Source organism: Rattus rattus, chromosome 6 (genome assembly GCF_011064425.1).
Source record: "Rattus rattus isolate New Zealand chromosome 6, Rrattus_CSIRO_v1, whole genome shotgun sequence".
Lineage (NCBI taxonomy): Eukaryota > Metazoa > Chordata > Mammalia > Rodentia > Muridae > Rattus > Rattus rattus.
In genome coordinates, this window is record NC_046159.1 from 116079004 (window position 1) to 116102847 (window position 23844).

A 23844-nucleotide genomic window follows, 5' to 3' on the forward strand; every position below is an offset into this window, starting at 1 on the left:
CTGTTTGCTGCCCCATACCCTTGCTTCGATCCAGACCATGCCCTTTACCCTGTGTGCCCCAGAAGACTCACCTCTATGAATCCCATAACTACAATTCTTTGGCCCTTTGGCTTCCGGGTGTTTAGTCAAAGGGAGTCAGCTACAAACATAGTAAGGTGGGGGCAGGAAGAATGTCATGCCACTGTCCTCCTTCCTTACCTTTGGTTGGTAACAGTGTCAGCAATGACTGTATTGTATGTTTATAGTTTCTACCCAACAACTATTTGTCAATAGCTCCCAACTCTTTTCAGGTTTTGGAGAAACTGTTGTCCAGTCTTTGCCCCTTCGATTCCCAGCTGTAACTAATCCTTGAGCAGATCAGCAAGTCATTTTTGTTCCCCTAACCTTGCCGATAACTCTTTGGCTAATGCTTCTTTAAACATGGAAACAGGCTTATCTGGGTTTGGTTCTTAGCATATGGTAGCACACAACTGTCTTCGCCCTCACTTCGAGGGGATCTGACACCTTCTTTTGACCACTGAGGGTCATGTCCTCATACGGAGTAGGCAAAATACTCATACACCTAAAATAAATATATCTTTTAAAAAATTAACAAGGGCTGGAGAGATGGCTTAACAGTTAAATTAAATCTCAACTGGAAACAAGAGTTATGGCATGGAAGCTCCTTTCTCACGCCACCTACAGAGTTGGCTCCCTAGCTCGACAGGCACACACACCACCGCCCCTCCCTGTTACTCTACAATGCTCATCTATGGCTATTCGTTGCTGCCTGTGCCTACATTAGCTGACTTCCATGTTTGGCCTCCCTAGATGACCCTTTGTTAATTTTTAAAAAAGATTTATTTATTATATATAAGTACACTGTAGCTGTCTTCAGACACATCAGAAGAGGGCATCAGATCCCATTTATAGATGGTTGCCAGCCACCATGTGGTTGCTGGGATTTGAACTCAGAACCTCTGGAAGAGCAGTCAGTGCTCTTAACCACTGAGCAATCTCTCCAGCCCTCTGGTTGAGATTTTTTTTTAAAGATTTATTTATTTATTCATTTATTTAATGTATATGAGTACACTGTAGCTGTCTTCAGACACACCAGACCTCATTACAGATGGTTGTGAGCCACCATGTGGTTGCTAGGAATTGAACTCAGGACCTCTGGAAGAGCAGTTGGAGCTCTTAACCACTGAGCCATCCCTCCAGCCCTCTGGTTGAGATTTTAAACGCACAAGGAAAAGCATCAGTTCGTGTAGTTTAGTTTTTACATAGCTACCAAAACATGAGTTTATATACTCCATACTTTTGCTTGTTCATCATTCATCGTATGTTTGTTAGAGTTATTTATAGCATAGGCTAGGAACTACCATATTGTTATAAATTTATCCTAATTTGAGGTCAGAATTGGTTTTTATACAACAGAATGAGTTATCTCCAGTGGTGATAGTAATTAGTGTCTGTATGAAGAAAGAATTAAGTATTTCTTCATATTTTTTCACATGTATTTTTCAATATATTATTCATATATATTTCCAGGTTCCTTTTATTGGACATGTTAAAAACACAGGATGACTAGTTGAGTAACTCTTCTGGTGCTACTCAACTTTACATTTTTTTTTCTTTTTTTTTCGGAGCTGGGGACCGAACCCAGGGCCTTGCGCTTGCTAGGCAAGCGCTCTACCACTGAGCTAAACCCCCAATCCCTCAACTTTACTCTTATTAAATTGTAGGGTTCTTAGGGGCTGACCATGTAGAACTCAAAAGAAATAGTTTAGAGAGAGAGACAGAGAAAGAGAGAGACAGAGAAAGAGAGAGAGACAGAGAAAGAGAGAGAGACAGAGACACAGAGAGAGACACAGAGAGAGACAGAAACAGACTGACCACATTAAATGTTAGTGTATTAATTTGTAATAGTAATTACACACCACTGCCTTCAGTATAGTTCGTTTGTTTTGCCATATCATCTCTCTATATACATAGAAATGAGGGGGAAAACATCTTTAAATTTAGCCCTACTTCTTTAAATTTAAATCTTTTGAGGAGCTCGTCCATGAGTATTGTATTTACATCATTTCAACCCTCTTTCCCCAGTTTCTCCCATGACTCCCTCTACAATTATTATTGTCATGTATATTCTGCATGAGTCCTGAGGGTCCTGAGACTAGAATCCATGGAATATTCTAAAGGGTTAAAGGAAACCAGAATTGCAGCCAGGAAGGACTTCTATGTCAAGCATTTCTTGTTAATTGTCTAATATGAAGAGGATGGAGCATAAATTTTAAAATCGGCAACAAGTAATTTTCATTTATTTTTTGTAATTAATTTTGAAATTTTAAGTTTTACTATTTTGTAAGAGAAAATAGTCTAGAATCCAGAGACTATTTCAGGGTCCTCCAGTCTGGACCTGTGCTTGTATCTCTATGTGAGGATATGGATGCGTTACTGACCTGGCCAAGAATTCCCTTGTCTGGGCAGGACCCTTTTTTTGTCTTTTGAAAGATGGCATGCATTTCTCACCATCTCATTGCTTTGAGGAGAAAGCAAGCAACTAAAGTGTAGTTCTTTATGCTAAAAAAAAAAGAAAAATCCTTTAGATCACTCATTGAGAAGGCATTCATGGCTTCTCAGAAAACTGGGAGATTCCTGAGTGTTTTCCATAGTTAAATAAAAAAAAAAAACCTATCCAAGTTGGCTGCCCCTCGCTGCTGTCCATCGGTGTCATGTGACACTGGCATTTCCGTGACCTTTTCTCACATCTTAGGCGTCACTATGCCCTGTGTATCCTTGAACAGTAACAATGATGTCTTTCATGAGGTACAGTTCAGCAACTCTCTATAGCTTTTATCTGTCTTTCTCCTCAATTATAGCTGACTTGTCAGGAATTGGGGCAGCTTAAAACATGTTCTTACCAGTTTCTTTTCCTATAATTTTGACAGTGAGATATTCTTTCTAAGTAGATCTTTAGACATGAAAGGCTCTTTCTCCAAAACCATAGCCATGGTTATAAGAAGCCACAGTCCGGCACCAAGGTCTGGAAAAGTAGACAGTGACAGCTGTGGTATACCTGAATTTACAACTGATTTTGGAGCTAACAGCCAGCGCTCTACTCCAGCTTTGCTTTCTCTGGTTGTTGAAAGCAAGCAGAGATCAGTGTAGCAAAGGGATCTTGACTTTGAGTTCCTCCTCGTCTAGAACTTGCATGTGTTCCCCTCTCTCCTTTGCCCACTGAATGTTTTAATTTGGTCTTCAGATAACGGAGCATGAATTACATACAGTTCCTGGTTTCTCAGTGTTTAAAGATAAGATGAAGGCCTTAGAGACGCTGTACTAACTGGGTGGCTTGAAATAATAAAACTTATTTCTGAATACCGGACGTGTAAAGCCAAGGGACAGGTAGAGCTACATTGTTTCCAAAGCCACCACGGGAGAACCCTTGCTTGCCTCTTCCAGCTTCTCAGTGCTTGTGCAGCTCATTGGCTTTTGGCACCATAGCAGCAATTCTGCCTCCTTTTGAATCTGGCCTTCTTCTTTGTGTCTTATTTGGAAATTTTCAGTGGACTCGGTGTTCGTTGAAATCCAATGTAATCTTGGTTTACATCAACATTTGTGGGACAAATCTCAGGTCAGGATGGCCTTGAACTCATAGAGATGCCTCTGCTTCCCAAGTGCCAGCCTTGGTAACTCCTGATTTAAAAAAAAAATTCTCTTGTATGTAGCAGCAAGACAAGGCATGGCATGGGGAACCCTCACTTAAAAGCTGTGGGGCATCCCAGACCCATAGTCTATTTTCCTAATCAGCTGGACTCTGTACTCTCTGGATGGCCAGAGTGTTTATGAGATCACAATTAGAACAACGCTAGTGGATGAGGCAATTAAACTCACTCTGGGACACTGGTTCGAGGTCCTAACCCCTCACCAAGTTCAAAATGTCATCGGAATCAAAGGGCACCAATGGTTAACTAGGGGACAACTATCTAAATCCTAAGTCCTCTTCCTGGAATCAGCAGAAATTGTCCTTAAGTTGCCACACACTAAGCCCAGCAACTTTGCTCTTGTTTCTGAAGCAAACAAATGAACTCGCTTCTATGTGGGTCATAGAGAAAGTCTGCTGTAGCAAGCTTGCCTTGAAGGATAAGCCCTTGCAAACCCTCATGTATTATAGTTAAGCATGGGAACAGGTACATGAACAAAGGAATCTGAAGAGCAGGATATGTGCTAGTCAGCCTTCACAAGACAATAGAGGCTAAGCCTCTTCTAATACCTCAGCTCGCCAAGCTGAACTTTACAAATGGGAAACAGTAAGTGGATGCTGACACTGACTCTACATGTGCTCGAATAGTCCTTCATGATCACACAGCTAGATGGAAAGAAGAGGGCTTTTACCAGGAACAAAGTCTCTAATTAAATATGACCCTGAAACTGTATCTCCTCCAGGAGCTGTCTGGTGATGCATGCAGATAGCAGTTATGTACTGCAAAGGACATCAGAAATCCATCCCAGTATCACCCAGAGAAGTGAACCAACAGTTCATATGCCAACCAGGGGGCAACAAGGGATGGTTCAGCTATCTCTTCCTCCAGAGCTAAACTTTATACAGAAGCAAGGAAAGAAGCCAGCAAAGAGATAGGCTGACTAAAAGTGACTGGTAAGATTTTGTTGTCTCAAGCACATCAGTGAAGAACTATTAAGAGATTCTATGACCTGTGCAACTTGGGAAGTGAAGCACAGACTTCTCTGGTTACTTGTGCTTTGAGGGGAAAAAAGACTAAAGTCCACAAGTCCACAAGCAGGGCTTGTTTCCTCCGTGTCTATGGTAACCCAGGAGGTGGAGTCAAGCAGCTTCCTCATACCCAGGAGAAGGAGTCTTGGAGAAGAGTGGGAATTATATTTTATTCAGATGCCCTCTTATTGAGGAAAAACACTTTCTAATGTGTGCTGATATCTTTCTTCATGGGTTGGATGGAGACCTACAATGTGCAGATTGAAAAGCTCAAGAAGTTACTCAGGGATCTAATAAACAAAGTCATTCCTCATGTGGGTTCCCAGAATAACTTCAAAGTGACAATGGACCTTCTTTTATCTCTAAAATAACTCACAGACACTGAGCATAGCCTACGTTTGCCACAGCTCTTACCTTCTATTAATATTCTTACTCGCTCTCAATGACAAAGTGTCAGCACAAAACACAACTCAAAGATTAGGACCATGGCCCAGGCACACAGATTAAAGCCGAATTCCATGGTCCAATATGGTAGCACTTTCATAAAATTGTTACAGTAATAGAGCAAAGAAGTTCATAAATCAACACATTTTCAAATGTTTTGCTGTATACATTAGGTAGGTGAGATTTGACAAAACAGGAACCCCTTAGATGCTCTCTCACGCCACTGTTAAGTTTTGGATGAGTGGGAGCTAGGAGTCTATTTACATATTTCAAAAGATTTACCTAAGGATCACAGAATGTTAGATCACATTCAGAGGTGGCTACTAAGGGGGCTAAATCCGATCTAAGATAACCTGCAGTAATCTAGTTTCTCCCTGCCCTTGTTGTTCTAATCAGTGAATCAGAAATTGTAGTCACAGCTTTAATCCATGAACTTCTGCTCGCAGTTCTCCTGGTTGTCCAAGCATCACTTTATGCCCTTATATGGAACCAAACATTATTTTGGTGACCTTGGATCTTCTCTTATTTTCCTTATATAGGCTTAGATTTTTCAAAACCCATTTTAATAAGAGTTCTTAAATGCTTCAACATCCCTCCTAGCCCGTGACCAAATGTAGGGGAGAAAGATGATTAATAGGACAAGGGGGGGGTGAGGACCTGCTTAGAAGTAGTCTTTTTATATACCAATTATTTTGTATAAGAGTGGTAAAATGCAGCAAATTATTCCTATAGCCTAAGTATATATGAGCTTGAAAATTACCATTGTACCTTCCCAGCTGTAAAACTAACTTTCTGGGACTCTCAACACAAACACCACTTGCAGTGAATGGCATGTTTTAATCGTCTCATGCAACCTTTATGATTCTCGAGGAAGAAAGCCTGGGTCTTTTCTCCACAATCTGTCCTGTTGACTCTTCCCAATCTAATCCCTTAAAAGATTACACATGCTTTTTTGTTTTGTTTTGTTTTGTTTTTTAACCATCCCTCCATTTTAATCTTTGACCAACATTTCAAAGTATCTTCTTTCTTGAGACCTTTGTCATTATGGGTGGTTTAGAAAAACACTGGGTGTTCCTTTTTGATTTGAATACCTTATTGATTTGAATACATGGGATCTATTACATATCAGTGACACTATATGTCAAGTCAACTTCACCAGGTTTGGTCTGATAATACACAGCTCTTACACAACTCATTAAACACACATATATATTTAAAATTAAATTGAGACATACCTGGTTCATGTGTGAGAGCACTTACACTTACTAAATCTCACATGGTGTGAAAATGTAGTGAGTCTATTTCTTTGCACAGGTGACTGTCAAGGGATATGGAGGCTCCTGGTAAGAGTTTTTTAAACATTGGTGTGTTTTTCTTTTAAAACATTAGAAACCCATTGATAAGAACAGGAAAGAGAAAGTGATCAGAAGTTTTAGAGGCAGAAACCCTGAAAAGGAACAGTTCTAATAAAAAAAAAGGGAGTTCTTGTCTCACGTTTCTTCTCTCTTCTAAATGAGCACCTCTGATTGGAAGCTATAGGTGACAGTGTGACTAAAACTACAGACAGACACCCATTGCTTCTTGGGAAGACCTCTCTAGATTTCTCTAGCAGAAACGGGGCACATCCGTTATAATCTTTTTTTTTTCTTTTTTCTTTTTTTTTTTTCCGGAGCTGGGGACAGAACCCAGGGCCTCGTGCTTGCTAGGCAAGCACTCTACCACTGAGCTAAATCCCCAACCCTTTTTTTTTTTAAAGATTTATTTATTATATATAAGTACACTGTAGTTGTCTTCAAATGCACCAGAAGAGGGCATCAGATCTCATTACAGATGGTTGTGAGCTACCATGTGGTTGCTGGGAATTGAACTCAGGACCTCTAGAAGAGCAGTCAATGCTCTTAACCACTGAGCCATCTCTCCAGCCCCCGTTATAATCTTAATAGAGATACTATGAGTTTGGGCTCATAGTCTCCATTGTGTCTCCTCTTATTTACAACTGGTCAGCACTCAATCGGATGGTCCTGTGCATTCCAATTCAAATTGAGATCCCTGGATTGCCCTCCAAGTCTTAAATTTTCAAGAGTGGAAAACTCTTAAGTTGTTCTACATCTCAATTTCAGCCTATCTCCTAATTGGGTCTCAACTACTGAGGAGGGTATGTTATAGCGAAGACTAGGCTTAGAGAACACTTATGATAAAGCCCTTCCTCGTCATCTGTCTTGGACCCTACCTCCTGTTTCTCTGGTAATACTAGAAAGATAAGCCTCACCTTTGCCACTCCTTAAGACTTAAATTACCAGGGCTTTTTTTGAGGCCCATTAAGAGAAAGCTATTTTTTTTCCTTGTCGATCAAATAGAATCAACCCGTGACCTTGGGTAGAGACATGCCATTGTCATGTGTCCCAAATATTAGCATATCACATGCTACTGTCTCTTAATCCAGACTGCCTGTTGATTAGCTCACCAGGAGACCACCTTACTGGACATCTACTTTACTTGAAGACATACTAAGGAGATGGGAGGAGTAAGCATTTCCTTGGTGATATGACATGCTCATCTTGTCTAGAGGCCTTTCTCTGGGTGCAGCCCTCTGAAATTCCCATCCCAGCAACCCCGCTGGGTCTGCCGACTTCTCTGGAAGGTATGGGTTACCTTTTCTTTTTTTCTTTTTCTATCTTTTTCCTTGACATATTGGCCCAAAGCCTAAGCACGTTTTCCCTAACACTCTGGGATTTCTCACTCTTTTCCTGAGGCTCCTTTTGTTCTGCCCTGGAGCTGTTTGTCAGTCTTTATGAAGTAGGCCAGCTTTCCTGGACCCTGGACTCCGAAGACGTGGCTTCCCACCTCTTACCCAACCGTCTTATTTTGGCATCGGCCAAGATTTACAGTGCGACTGCTCTGATGTTTTCTCTCACACTCTAGGAAAGCGATCCTTACACTTCCATCTAAGTCTAAAAGAGTCTAGGAACTCTTTTACTAACAAATTTGTCTTTTTCACAAGGCAAGTGGGCTTCCCTCGTTTGTCCATTTGTACAAACGTTGTTCAAATGTGCAAAGCTGGTTCATACATTTGAACAATGCCAGTTGACCTTGGACACAGTAAGAGGTTTAGAATCTTCTTGTGTGTTTTCCAGGCAGGGGAGGTGGAGACTAATGTTCTCGGCTTCTTTCATCTAAGTGTGGTGGGTGGTAGAACATTCAGGATCTCCACCCACAGCTGGATCGGAAGATTCCAAACCAGATTTACCTGTGAGTAGTTCTGCTCCTGTCTCACCTGAAGGGATTCTTGAAGGTAGAGAAGGCAGGCTTTATTCTCAAGATAAACTGGGAGTTAGGGGCAATAATAATTGTCACTCAAAATTTGTAACTAATAAACTTCTTTTAAAAATTATACTTGAAACTTTTCTTTGAGTTAGAAGAATGACTCTCAACCTACTGGTTGTTAACTCTTTTGGGAGGTGGGTCACATATTAGTTACCCTGCATATCAAATGTCTACATTATGATTCATAAAAGCAGCAAAATTACAGTTATAAAGTAGCAACAAAATATTTCTATGGTTGGGGGTCATTACAACAGGCAAGCTCTGCTAAAGGGTCTGAGCATTAGGAAGTTGGAGAACTACTGTGTTATGACAGTCTACTTATCATAAGATAATAATTTACTCTTGCACATAGGTTATATGTGGTGCTGGAAAATTGCTGTTCACATAAGAATTTCAAAGGAGAATACATTTAGGGACATGTTAGATTCCCTTCTGTTTATCTCAATTACCTACCTCTTCCCTCAAAGAAGGAAACAGGGGTGAAATGAAAAACTAAGCCCATATATTAGCTCACATATACTGATTCTTTTTTTCTTTTTTTCAGAGCTGGGGACCGAACCCAGGGCCTTGCGCTTGCTAGGCAAGCGCTCTACCACTGAGCTAAATCCCCAACCCCAGCTCACATATACTGAGAACATGCAATATTTGATCTTTTTAAAAAGTTATTTATTTTTATTTTATATATGAGTGTTTGTTTGTATGTATGTATGAATGTATGTATGTATGTATACCATATGTGTACCTAGTATCCTCAGAGGTCAGAGAGGATGCCAGGTACCCTAGAACTTGACCAACAGATGGCCATAAGCTATGCTGTAGGTGCTGGGAACTGAACCTGGGTCCTGTGCAAGAGCAGCAAATGTTGTTAACTACTGAGTCATCTCTCTACCCCTGCACATGGTTTAGTTTTAGAGAGGTGAACCTGGTTAGTGTAGAAAGTGAGATATGTGGGGGAAATCAATAATTTACCATTTCTTAAGCTAGTTACTTGCGAGAACACTTGGGCTAGTATGACCCCCCTCCCCCCAAAATCAGGAGTCCATGAAACAGCTCTTATTATTATCCTGTTCTCACACAAGAGAACAAGAGGTTAAAACAAACAAACAACTAAAAATGAAACAACCGTTTCATGATTCACAACAGAACAAGAAAAGGTAAGGATTGTTTACCACACTGCGTAACTTATCAGATATCTTACATATCAGGTATTTTTCATTACAATTTATAGCAGTAGCAAAATTATAGTTATGACGTAGCAATCAAATAATTTTACAATTGGGGGGTTGCCACCTCATGAGGAACTGTATTAAACGGTCACAGGATTAGAAAGGTTGAGAATCACTGGTCTAAAACGTAGACAGGAGAGCTAATAGCTAAATGTATCTGAAGAAGATATGAGAAAAGAAGCAAGATAGAGTTCTCACCTCAGTGGGAGTAAAGGACAGTTTCTGTTGGGACCAGATATGAGTGACCATGCCCAGGAACACAGATTCAGGTTATCACCAATTCCATGTTCCAACATGGCAGCCATTTCTGGTAGAACAGAACAACCACCATAACAAAATGCACACATCAACATGCTTTTCACACACTCTGGTGGAAACATTAGCTGAGTTGTTTACAATGAGTCAGGGGACTCTCTGTAATAAATCTCGGGTGCTGTCTGGCTGCATTCTTTACGTGAGTGGTGAAGTTTTACCTATTAGTCACAGGCTGCCAGGTCAGAGCAGGCTAAGGAATGGCTTTTTAAGGGGGTGAAGACAGTAAGAGATAAACAGTTACTGGGCTGTGGACATGCAACACTGCAGTTGCCTCACAATCACAGCAGTCCTAACCACTTAGCCTGAAGAATGCTGAAGGTTTCTATTGCCGTGATGAAGCACCATGGCCAAAAGCAGTAAGGGGAGGAAAGGGGTTAACCTGCCCACAGTTCACTACCAAAAGCAGCAAGGGCAGAAACTCAATCAGGGCAGAAACTTGGGGGCAGGAGCTATGGAGAGGCCATGGAGGGGTGCTGCCTACTGGCTTGCTTTTCGTGGCTTTCTGGGCCTGCTCTTTTATAGAGCCCAGGACCATCAGCCCAGAGATGGCTTCATGTACAATGGGCTAGGTCCTCCCCTATGAGTCACTAAGTCAAAACATTCCCTACAAGCTTGACTATAGCCTGATGTGAAGGAGATATTTTCCTGATTGATGCTCCCTCCTCTCTGATAATTCTAGTTTCTGTCAAGTTGACATAAATTATCCAGTTCAGTTGACCCCTTGCCAATCCACACATGCGCACACACACACACACACACACACACACACACACACACACACACACACACACGCCCCACTATTAAGCCACATCTTTCCTTTCTCATTCATCCCTAAGACCTCACATTGAAAACAAAGAACTTTAAAAGTCCTCCAGTCTTCAAAAATTCAAACACATTAAAAGCTCGGCCCCTTTAAAACATATACTCTATTTTTTTTAAGAAAAAAAAAATCCCAAATCTCTTTTTAAAGTTCCAAGTCTTTCAGATGGGAGCTCCTGTAAAAATTAAAATTAAGTTAAAAAATATTTTCTTCAAGAGGGAAGAACCAGGGCACAGTCACAATCAGAACAAAGCAAAAATAAACCCCCAACAGCGTAAATAACTCAATGTCCAATAATCTTAGATTCATTCATGACCCTCTGGGCTTCTCCAAGGGGGATCGGGTCACTTCTCCAGCTCTGCTCTCTGCAGCACATGCAACATGTCTTCAAGGCTGTGTCTGGCTCTTCCCCATTGCTGCTTCCGTTCTCGTTGGTCCTCTCATGGTACCCGCATCTCCGAAAGTCTGGGAGTTTTTGCTGCACCTGGGCTGCACTTTCACCAGCGATCTCACCTGGGCTCTCTTCAGGGAGTCTAACCCAGCCACAAAGTGCCAAACCTCCGCTCCGTTCTCTTCATGAACACCTTCAAAACCAGCAGCCCCTGGGTGACTCTTGTACTACCGAGTTTGGCTGTCGGCGCAAGGTACAACCTCCGCCATGTCTGGAACGCATCATCTGTATGCCGACTCCAAGGAAACACTTTACAGAAGACTTCACCTCAGCGATGCTGGCCCCTTCTTAACCACTGCTAAGTTCTCAGCTCCAAGCTGACCAGCATCGAATATTCCAGCAAAGTAAAGGTTTCACTTTAATAGTTCTGGTATCTTGTTAGTTATGGTTGATTCTTCAACCCGAGCTAGCAAGAACCAGAGAATCTTATCTCAAAATAAGAAATGGCTCTGATAGAGTTTTTAAATTTCTCTGAAATGTCACAGCCAGATCTCCACTGTCTGCATTGTCTGCAGTGTTCTTATTTTCCAAGTTCCTACCAAACAGCCCACTGAGATCGCAACACTCAATGGCTTTTTTTAAAAAAATAGATTTATTTTATTTTATGTGTATTTTGCCTACATGGCCATGTATGTGCCTGCGTGGTACCATGGATCCTCTCGAACTAGAGTTACAGACTGCTGTGAACCCTCATGTGGGTGCTGGGAATTGAACCTGGGTCTTTGGACTAGCTGTCAATGCTCTTAGCCACTGACCCATTTTCCAGCCCCCTCAGTGGCTTTCTAGGTCAAAGTTCCAAAGTCTTTCCACAATCCTCCCTAAAACACATGGTGGGGTCGCTCACAGCAATACCCCACTATTCTGGGGCCAGTTTGTCTTAGTCAGGGTTCCTATCACCGTGCTGAAACACCATGATCAAAAACCAACGAGGAGAAAAGGGTTCAGTTTGCTTACACTTCCATATAACAGCTCATCATCAAAAGTACCGAAGACAGGAAGTCAATCAGGGCAGAAACCTGGAGGTAGGAGCTGATGCAGAAGCCATGGAGGGGTGCAGCTTCCTGGCTAGCTTCCCGTGGCTTGCCCAGCCTACTTTCTTACAGAACCCAGGACCATCAGGGTAACATTAACCACAAAGGGCTCTCCTCCATGAATCACTAATTAAGGAAATGCCCACCCACAGGCTTGCCTATAGCAGGATCCTACGGGGATATTTTTCTTGCCTGAGGCTCCCTCTCTGACTGATGACTTTAGCCTGTGTCAAATTGATACAAACTATTCAGCACTTGAGGCTTATTTCCAGAAACTTGCCTTCACAAGTCTAAATAGAGGGGAAACTCGTGAAAACAGAAAAGAATAACACCCTCTGGCTATGACGCGGAGGCTCCGAGGTCACCGCCGCTAGTCTTTACGAAACCCGCCTTTCAGCAATATTGGAATTTGTAATACCTTCGTCATCCCTAAACTTCTGTTCCTTGGATGGAGGTTACTCTACACTGTGCTTCTCAGGACCTCGGCTATCAGGATCCTTAAAACACGCTAGAACTCGCCTCGCGCTGAGCTTCCTAGGCTGTGAAAAGGCTGTGTAAAGTGCGGTTCGTAAAACAAACACGACACACGCGCGCTTGCTACTTTTTCCAGGAGATACGCAAATCTATTTAGTAGACACTGTCCAGACATTTTTTTTTTCCGTGCTTTTTTTTTCTGCCCTCGTAGGCTTACTGCCACGGGCAATTACAAACCTGATCAATAACCGTCTAGGGAGAACCAGATGCCATGAGCTAAGCTCTCTAGGGTCAGAGATCTTTAGAGCAGATGAACTTTAGGGTAGAGCAGGGGCAGGGCATGACCTAGTACCTGTCAGCACCGCTGATTGGTAGAAGAGAAGGTTGTTCCTTCGAGGCTGCCGCTGATTGGCTGCAGGAAGGAAGACTTGTGACGTACTTAAAAGTTGAGCAAACACCTCCCCCTTCTTCTGGCCCCCCGCCCCCTCCTAGCCAATTTTTGGCAGAGAAATCAAAGTCTCTAGGGTCCAGATTCAGAAGCTCTGGGAGGCTGGGGACTGATCCATAACCTACAAGGTGAGAGGGGGGCCCGGAGGGCGACTCCGGTGCAAGCGCAACCTCTGCCTGCAGGATGCACTTGGAGCTCCCAGCTCAACCGCGGGACTCCAGCTGTTAGCTGAGAGATCGGCCTCCCGCCCCTAAACCGCCGGGCCACCTCAAGGCTCACTGTGACAGAACTAGGGAGGTGGGACAAGCATTAGGTTTCGCTGCCCAGCTTTGCTGGGGATGGGGGGTGGGGTTGGTGGGGAGGAAAGGCTGCGAGCTTAGCTCCTTGGCTTCTGAATAGGAAGGGGTAGCAGGGATGCACTTTTTGGCGGGTGGGCGCTGGTGGTTGTGGGGAATATGGGTCAGTGTTAAAGTTGCAGAGTGAATAACTTATTTATTTTTGGACTGAAAGCTTCTTTGCCGGTGGTGGTTGATGGAGGGAGCAAGATTTTCTCTGAACCTCTCCTCCTTTGGCTCGGTGGAGTTCCAAACCTCCTATGCCTTAGCTGCAGGTTTAGGGCTGGTCACTGTGTCTGAGACAGAGACCTGGCTGAGGTTGTCCGTAATCCAACTGAGATAGGCGTGAGGAAAGTTAGGCAAGTTGTGTTTCTGGTGTCTAAAACTCTCTGGGCGGCTGTGCCAGCCAGGCCACGCCAGTGCTCAAGGAGAGGGGCTCTGTGGACACACTTGTTACCAACTCTGCCTGGTTGAATGGAGAGAGGGAGGGAGAGAGAGAGAGAGAGAGAGAGAGGAGGGAGGGAGACAGAGAGAGACAGAGACAGAATGAATAAATGAAATTACTCCTAAATCTGAAGAGACTGTCATTTCTTGGCCATTATGAGATAACTGTGATATTATGAGATAAATGAGATATTATGGATAATTGTGAATGGATAATTGTGAGATATGGATATTTGGATAATAGGGATCATTGTGAGAATGTGGGCAAAGTGTAGCTGTGGTGAGGCTCTGTAAGCCACACTGAATGACTAGTGATTTATGCAGTCCTTCCAATTCTTTATTCAAAACAGAGATAGCCTGGTGTGTGTGTGTGTGTGTGTGTGTGTGTGTGTGTGTGTGTGTGGTCTCAAATGCGTGTATTTTGCTATCTATTCCTCCCTGCCATGAAGGTGAGTGGACCTAGGGCTCCATAACTTGCCGGCTGTACAATCTGGTTGTCATTCCACGAAGCAACTTAGGAAGACAGAGGTTGGAGTTTATTATTTACTGAAGGTATTTCCTCAATATTCTAGCAAAACCATATGTCTTATCATAATTCCTGTATTCATCGAATGTAAAGTGTCTCCAGTTAAGATGGGTCCCTACTTCAGAGATCCTGAAGTGTGATGTCTTAAACTTGTTAAAATAAAGAGTTAAAATGGTAATGAATTTTACATGTCCACCGTGTCCAAAGAGGCTCTTTCCGTTTTTTCTTTCTTTCTCCCTGAGAAGCACGATTTACCACAATGTGGCAAGGAGCAAGGACAGGTAGTGTCTTCTACTAGGGGTGTGGCTATGCTAACACTGATGGAAGCAGCAGGCTGGGAAGCGTATTCCGGTCTTCACATTTATAGTCCATGGCATGTGAGGCTGGCTCAGCTCACGAGCTCGACGGAGGTTGGAACGGCCTTGAGAATTGGTTGGATTGTGCAGACGATGCAGAGACAGAGTGAGGCCAGGTGCTGCGATCATGCAGGGGGCAGAACACCTTGGCATCTCCTGTTGGAAACTTTGGCTTCTGGTTAGTGTGGTTAATGATACACTGCCGAGGACTGAGGTGAGAGTCTTAGTGCTTGGCTTTCCTGTTTAGTGTACCTCAGTGGGATTTTACAGGCTGATGTATGTTCTAAAACTCCCAATGTGCGCGTAGCTCACATCACCCACTCTCTCCCGAGCTTAATGGAATCAGAATAAAATTACTAAAGGGACATTTTCTTTTCTTTTAAAAAATATTATGTTTAAAGATTTATTTGGTTATCCTGATTCCCCCACCCCTGTGTGTGTGTGTGTGTGTGTGTGTGTATACAGGGGTGGAGAAGATAAGTTGACAATCTCGTTTTTACTTATGTATCCATCATGTGTCCTCTACTGCCTAGGCTTTTATGACGTCTATTTAAATTTTGTCATTATTTATTTTAAGTAAATTATTAAGAAAATTTAACTGGCTCACAAAACCATAGAACTATAGATATTAATAGGTATCACCTGGTACTCCTGGATGCATGCATGTATTGTGTACTGTTTGAATTCAGATAAATACATCATCACCTCAAACATCTGCAGTTTTACTGTGAAGATGGTAAAATCTCTTCTAGTTCGCCAAAATGCATAGTGTATTTCTATTAATTTCTAACTGTGCAATAGATTTACTCCTTTTTAAACTGCTGAAGTTTTCCAACGTGCCATTCACTTGGCATACAGAAAGGAGTAAGTCATATTTCCTACCCTGGACTATGAAGTTTAGCAAGGAGCTATGAATGGAGCAGATGAACATTTTGTATTGCACTGCAATTCAGAACATTGATTTCTATTTCACGGAGTCTAAGTCTGCTAGCTAGGAGAGTCAGCTTTTTGTTTGATTGATTTGACTGTTTTATTTTATTTTATTTTTTGAGTCCGGGTCGTACTATGTAGTTCTGGTTGTTCTGGAACTCACTAAGGATAGGCTAGCCTTGAACTCACAGAGATCTACCTGTCTCTGATGTGCTGGAATTAAAGGCGTGTGCCATCAAACCAGGCTTCAAGAGTCAGGTTTTTATATCACTGCATGACAGCTGCTGAGGCATGGAGACAGTATAAATATTCTCAGATCAGATAAATTAATACTAAGAGACCCAAGAGTTTACTGCATTAGGAAGACGTGGGATATGGAAATATACTAGTGTGTGTTTTGTTTTAAAATACTAATATATGTGGCTGGGGAGATGGCCCAGGGATGAAAAGCACTTGCAGATTTTTGCAGAGTTCGAATCCAACTCCCTAAAAATCTCCATATGATTAATTTTGTTCCTGTGACGTAAACAAACAAGCAACCCACTCAATAGAAACAGTTTGAGGGGAAAGAGATTTACGTTGGCTCACATTACAAGAGGGGATGCAGTCCATCAGGGAGGGAAGGCTTGAGAGAGTACGGTTGTGATCACGTGGTCCGTAGGGAGAGTGGGATGCTGGTGCTCAGCCTTCCTCCTCTCCTTTCTTTCAGTCCGGGATCCCATCCTGTGGGATGGTTCTGTCCACGTTCAGGGAGGGTCTTCCCTCCTCTGCTAAACGCCTCTGGGGCTGCCCACAGATATGCCAGAGGTGTGACTCCTAGGTGATTCTAAATCCAGTCAGGATGACAGTGAAGACTGACCGTCACAGTCTAGGTGCTTTTTAAACGTATTTCGTTTTAACCGTTTGGCTAGGTTATAATAGGTTCCACATGGAAGCATTTGAAAAATGTACTGGCGAAAAGGAAGTGAAAATCTGGGGCCAGTGCCTTTGCAGTTCCAGGCTTCGTTCCAATAAGCCTTGAGATGGGAGGGATTTGGCTTAGCTGTGAGTAAGCCATTGTCAGAGGCTTTGTTAACACTGGAGCTGTTTTGAAATTCCCAGGAACACTATGGACTGGAAAACGGGCTAAGAGGCAAAGCTATGGAGTCACTACGTTAGTTTACATGCACTGGGAAGATATGGCTTATGCAAATATACCAGTGTGTATTTTGCAAAGAACCGGAGTTTGGTATCCAGCTCCCATATCAGGCAGATAATAAATACCTGGGACCGTAGTCTAAGGGTTTGAATATCCTCTTCTGGCATCAGTGGCTGTACTAGCACAGACCCAGAAACACACACACACACACACACACACACACACACACACACACACACACACACACACACACTAAATAAAACAAATCTTAAAACCCCAAGTATACTTTAAGTACATCTGCATTTTTGAATGAACCAAAAAGACAATTTAAATAATTTGCATTTCTTATATATCAACTTATTTCTTCATCTGATGTCTACATTAACCCTTAATATTTAATGCAGGCGTATGTATCCGATTGCTGCAAATAACTTAGCATTGAAAACCCTCTCTATATGCGACTTAGCAGTTTCAGTCACTGAATTATGGGGAGGCGGATTGTTTTAAAGATTTAAAACAAATGGTCCCTAAAACAGGCCTGAGTGTGGAGACCAGAGATGGAACGTTTGTTCTTAATTTCTTCAACAATGAATGTGCTTTCCTGAGCTTCTTCATATCCCAGTGGAAGTGAGCAAAAGTTAAGGGAAGCCATGCTTAGGTGTTCATATTCTGTGCGCGCATTGGCCCAGTGATCCTCAAGTTTACAAAGCGTTTGGCTTGAGTAGATGTTATACAAAGGGTCGGAGGAACAGACAAGAACTTTTGACGTTTGATAGAATAATCACAAAGCTCTGTGAAAGGCCTGGGGAGATGGCTCATTTAGTAAATTACCTGCTGCACCATCAAGTGTGAGAACCTGAAAAAGAGCAGCTGGAGGTGCAGGTTCAGGTGCTGGTTCTGTTGCTACGGAGCGGAGCGGAGCGAGCTTTCTCCTGCTGTCAGACTATGTCTTTGCAACACACTGTGGTACTCTGGTGACTGTCAGAGGCATTTCAAGTTCCTGATGAATCCTATGTGGGTAGGAATATACTATAGAGCTGGTTTTTTTGTTTTTTTCACTAAGGCATAGAGAATACTTTTAAACTTTCATTTTTGTATTTGAAATGCTGGTCTTGCCACGGGGTTTCCCTGGCCCTTCCCTGTCTCCTGCCTCACATCTTAGTCGCAGTGCTCTCTCTCTCTCTTATCAGCATTCAGTAAAGTCAGCTGATCTCCCTAGAGTCAATAGATAAGCCGAAATCATTCCACCTTGCCGGGAAGTAAACACGGCGTTTCTTCCTAAAATTTTTGCAACGATCACAAGATCCTGGGCCTGGAACTCCCAAAGACCTCTCAAAGTCACTGCAAGTAAAGACCTCTCCCTGTCAGGGCCGTTCTGGAATCTCCACAATGCTTTACTTATTTCCTCCTATCTTCAAGGTGTTGGGGATGGGACCTGTTTTCATTCTAGGCATGTGCTCCGCTCTTGAGCTCCATCCTAAGCCAATTTCCTATTTCTTGATGACCTTCAGTGACCGGGAATCTCTGTGCTGAGTCTAAGTTTCAAAGTTCACCAAGTTATAAGTGACCAGTAACGCCTCCTATAATCTTGGCCCTTTTTGTTCCCAAACACCCAGAGGTCTAGAATTTACCTTGGCAGGAACTCAGGGAAGATTTTCAGTTGACAGAGGAATAAGGGTCAGGAGGTGGGAATTGATAATTGACTAAAGTGGACAGTGGACACTAGATTTCTTTTTTGAAGCCCGAGCTGGGGAGAGCAGCCACGTGTCAAATCTCCTCGGGGAGTACAATCTCTGGCCTTTAGCAAAGCAGAGGAAAAACCACAGATTTTAAGCTTTGTCCTAGCAATTCTGTTTCCACTCAAAAATGAGCCACCCCGGTCTGGGGTCCTACTCTTCATCCGTGTATGGGGAAGATGATACTGTCTACTTGAGATTTTGGCCAGAAGGAAATGGGCTAGTATTTGCAAAGGGTGCAGCATGGTGCTGTGCTTACAATAATCAATGGGAATTATTGTTTTGTTTATTGTAAAATGTAAATTACAGGAATTGAATGGTTTTAGAGTTCCTTACAAAAAGTGAATGTAGCTTAAGATTCAGTCTCTGATTTTGTTTTCTAGTTTCCTTAGACCAGTGGTTCTTAACCTGTGGGTCACAACCATTTGTGAGTGCACGTGTGTGCGTGGGGGGGTGGTGGTGGGGTGGTGGGGTCAAATGACTCTTTCACAGGGGTTCCCTAAGATCATCTGAAAACATAAATATTTCAATTATGCTTCATAATGGTAGCAAAATTACAGTTATGAAGTAGCAACAACAATAATGTTATGGTTGGGGGTCTTCACAACAGGAAGGATGTATTCAAGGGTCGCAGCCTTAGGAAGGTTGTGAACCACTGCCTTAGACTATATTGTATGTGTTATCTCCTGCTGTCTCCAAGCCCACCCCACCAACTTCAGAAAAGGAAAGGATGTCACTGTGTTTGGGAAGACATCTTTGGCTAATAATCAAGCTTGAACTGGTGCTTGCAAGAGGGGTACTAAGTAATAGGAGCGATGTGCACTGACCTCACTTAAGGCCAAAAAGGAAGTTCATAATATGGTCACCTATGAATTCAAGAAGTGCAGTGTGTGTGTGTGTTCGTGTTGTGTGTGTGTGTGTGTGTGTGTTTGTTTGTGTTCAAAGGAAACACTGTCTTTGGAGATGGCATTTAAGAAAAAGATGTTCAGGCTTTGGTTGGGGATATTAACTAACTATGCATTTGGGCTTGAGTTTAACTTAGTTCCCTTGAAAAAACAAAATTATATAAATAAACCAAAAAAAAATGCGTGTAGTGTTAGCAACTCCTTTTTGAAATGTTAGCACCTGGGTTTTCTCCTGTATGGTATGTAAAATGCTCACCTGTGCCTTTCTTGGCTCTTATCGAGCTTATTGGTCATTAAAGCTGCCCTGATCCATTGACTTTTGTATTTTGAAGTCAAAGAATGACATGCATATTACGGAAGACGAGTTTTGATGTTGTTTTTGTTGTTGTTGTATTGTTTTGTTTTGTTTTGAGACAGAGTTTCTCTGTGTAACAAGCCCTGGCTGCCCTGGGCTTGCTTTGTATCAGGTTAGCCTCGAACTCACAGAGATCTGCTGGCCCATGCCTCCTGAGTGGTGAGATAAAAGGCATTTGCTACCATACCCTGCTTAGAAGATATTTTAGCCAGAAGTTCATTATAGACTTATAGGTGGGAGCTTACAGTGATAGAAAGGGCTCTGTTTCTATGTAGTAAGAACAGGCCCAGGAAATAGACTACTTTCTAGCTGCTACTCTGGGAGCATGGGGAAGGGAGGGGGCTGGTCAATCCAGTTGGGTCACGCACAGATTTTTCAGGTACTTCCTCTCAGTTTCGTCTTCTGCACACAGTCTGCTCTGAAATTTCTGATCTCCAGCAAGAGTCCCGGCCAAAGTCAGGACTGTCCTCTTGCTGTGTGATTTCGGCTGTGTGTAGCTGTTTCTTCCTGGATTTCTTCCTCCTTGCTTTCTCCTCTGGTTTTCTTGTGAAGCGCTCTATTTATAGACAGCAAGTATTTGTGTTTGGCCATTTTCTCCATCTATGGGAAAGGTGTTCCTTAGAGCTTGAATTCTGAAGTAACGGAAATGTGTTTCATAAACGTTTTACTGTGTGCTCTCAGTAATGAGTAGGAATTTTCTAGAAGTATAAAATCATGCGTAGATTTTTTTTTTTGAGAAGATACAATCTCCATAATTTGCTGCCAACCCTACATTAAAAAAGTTGCATCTGGAAGATACAGAATGCTATCATCAGCAATATCTGGCTTTTTAAAGATGTATACAGAAGGGCTAGAGGGATGGCTCAGTGGTGAAGAGCACTGGCTGCTCTTCCAGAGGTCCTGAGTTCAAGTCCGAGCAACCACATGATGGCTCACAACCATCTGTAATGAGACCTTCTGATGCTTTCTTCTGGTGTGTCTGAAGACAGCAACAGTGAACTTATAATAAATAAATAAATAAATAAACAAATGTTTAAAAAAAAAGATGTATACAGACATTTAAAAAGGATAAAGTAAATGCTTCTAGACCGAGGGGTGTGTGTGTGTGTGTGTGTGTGTGTGTGTGTGTGTGTGTGTGTGTGACCTACATAAAACTTACTTGTATAGGACACAGAATTTATTTTGTAAATATCTTTGTTCTGACTGACTAAATGAGTGGGATTTTGCACACTTGGAACAGCAGTGAGAGAACTGGTTGAGACCCTCAGGGCTTCTGTGGGAAAAATATGCATATGGAGAGGGAACTGTGAGAGACAAACTGAGTCTAAGGTGCAGGCTCAGGCCGCTCTTCTTAAATGACAGGCTGCTGTGCTAAAGGTGTCCGTGTAATTGACTGGTCGGTTTTAGTAACTGACAGTAGCTGAGGAAACAGTACTTTTGGTAAATTCAATAACAGTAAAGGTCTAGAAAAATGATCATGAGATCTTGAGGTTTTTTGTTTGTTTGTTTGTTTTAAATCTTTGTTTGTTTTTCCTGTTTTGAGACCTGGCCTGATTGTATAGGCCTGACTGGCCTTGAACTCATGGTTCCCCCTTTGCTTCAGTCTCTGGAGTACTGGGATTACAGGTTTGCTCCACCAAACTGTGTGGATCATGTGGTGTTAAGGTTATACAGTCTTTCCTTTTGTTTCTGATGGTACGACTCTAGGCGGAGGGTTAAAAAAAAACCCACTAGCGGCCACTAGAGGTCAGAGCACACTGAGTGACTCCCTGTTTAGGAAGCATATGGGAAAACTGCAGGGCGAGCATTTGAAAACTCTTGCATACCATTACAGGAATTTCAAGCTTTATATTAGTAAAACAGGGACACTGATATCTGCTATCTCCTTTTGTATAATAGATTAACAAGTTTAAACTTTTCTGCTCAAAACATTTAAGAAGTTATGCTGGCCAATTTTAGATACTCTGATTCCGTTGGCTAAAGGCACATTTACAGACAGAGATTTGTCTTTCAACCGGGTTGGTTCTATTTTCAAACAGATTTCTAAGGAGACCAGAACTGATTTGTGAGCTCCCCACCCTTTTCTGTGCTACTGTTCGACCTTCCCTTTCCAGCTACCAGATTGAAGATGCTGAGAGTGCAGAGGCCGAGACTGGCCAGGCTGAGAGCCTGCCTCTCCAGAGGCCTCCACCACAAGCCCGTCATGGCGCTCCGAAGGGAGGACGTGAACGCCTGGGAGCGCAGGGCGCCTCTGGCTCCCAAGCACATCAAGGGCATCACCAAACTGGGATACAAGGTCTTGATACAGCCTTCCAATAGACGGGCCATTCACGACAAGGTGACTACTTTCACTTCTAAAATACCTGTGAACACAGCAGTGCTGGGATATAAGGCATGTGCCAACACCCCCGGGAGTTTTCACGTGGAACCACTGTACTAATTTCATTCACATTTAAGAAATTGTACCCAATAATCTATGCTGTTTTGTTGTCGTTTTTTTTTTTGACAGAATCTCTTGTAGCAAAGGTTGTCTCAGAAAGAGAGGAGAGAGAGAGAGAGAGAGAGAGAGAGAGAGAGAGAGAGAGAGTGTGAGAGAGAGTGTGTGTGTTGTGTGTGTGTGTGTGTGTGTGTGTGTGTGTGTGTGTGTGTGTGTGTAGCTGAGAATGAGCTTGGACTCCTGGCCCTTCTGCCTCTACCTCTCAAGTGCTGGAATGGCAGACATTATTAGGCAGCCTGCCTTGCGGTCTCTGTTCACATTGCCCGCTGACTCCCTATCCTTAGTGGTGACCTAGGGTGTCTCCTCCTTTCTTGATTTGACTCTGATGTCATTGATTCTTTTTTGAAGAGTCTGAGTAGGACCAGATTAAATCAAGATTAGATTTAGGCTAGATTTAAGGGTACGAATGTCAGTCACATACACCCCCCTCTCCCGCCCCGGTAGCCTCTCATTAAAGCCTCAAGAGCCTGTCAAATTGCCCCGCCACTAGCAACTTGTGACCACTTGGAGGTGGTAGTTCCCAGATCTCTCCAGTGTAACAATATTCCTCATCCTTTGTCATTTCTGTATAATCAGAGGCATACTATTTCGGCATCTGTGATGTTTTTGTCCTTCAGCTTTTCAACTGTCTGGTCAATTTTCCATCCCTTGGGGATCCTCACCTGAACCAGGGTTTGCACAGAGGCTTACAAAGCCACCCCTTTCTGTTGTGGCAAGCACCCTCTAGTTCACTTGCTTCTCCTTATTTCTTCTCTTTTGCTTTTTAACTATTATTTGGCACTTTTTCACTCAATCCATTTTTTAAAAGAATTCTAATTGTCTCAAGTTTGGTTATGGAGAGTTTCTTCAAGGAGTTGAACGCTTGAACGTGTTTCCTGAGTAGCTAATTCGCTTCTTTGTCTTGTCTCTTATCTTAGAATAACATACTATCCCAGCCTTACCTTGTGCTTTCCCTGCCTTATACCTGGGATTTACTATTTCATTAAGATACTTGGAATTCTTCTTCTTCTTCTTCTTCTTCTTCTTCTTCTTCTTCTTCTTCTTCTTCTTCTTCTTCTTCTTCTTCTTCTTCTTCTTCTTCTTCTTCTTCTTCTTCCTCCTCCTCCTCCTCCTCCTCCTCCTCCTCCTCTTCTTCTTCTTCTTCTTCCTCTTCTTTTCTCTTCTTCTTCTTCTTCTTCTTCTTCTTCTTTTTTTTCTTCTTCTTCTTCTTCTTCTTCTTCTTCTTCTTCTTCTTCTTCTTCTTTTTCTTCTTCTTTTTCTTCTTTTTCTTCTTCTTCTTCTTCTTCTTCTTCGTAGTGGTAGTAGTGGGATCTGGATCTGGTGTCTGATAATTTTATTAAGGTATTATTACCCTTAGATCTTTTTAGGGGACAGA

General features: G+C 42.6%; 1 protein-coding gene across 1 annotated transcript in view; it reads left to right on the forward strand.

Annotated features, from left to right (window-relative positions):
- The first annotated feature begins 22099 nt into the window (after window positions 1–22099).
- Aass (aminoadipate-semialdehyde synthase) overlaps window positions 22100–23844 on the forward strand; it is a 49431-nt gene continuing 47686 nt past the window's right edge. The window contains exon 1 of the mRNA XM_032906898.1: window positions 22100–22310. Coding sequence (XP_032762789.1) covers window positions 22101–22310 — 210 coding nt within the window. The 5' untranslated portion in view covers window position 22100. The remainder of the gene's footprint in view (window positions 22311–23844) is intronic.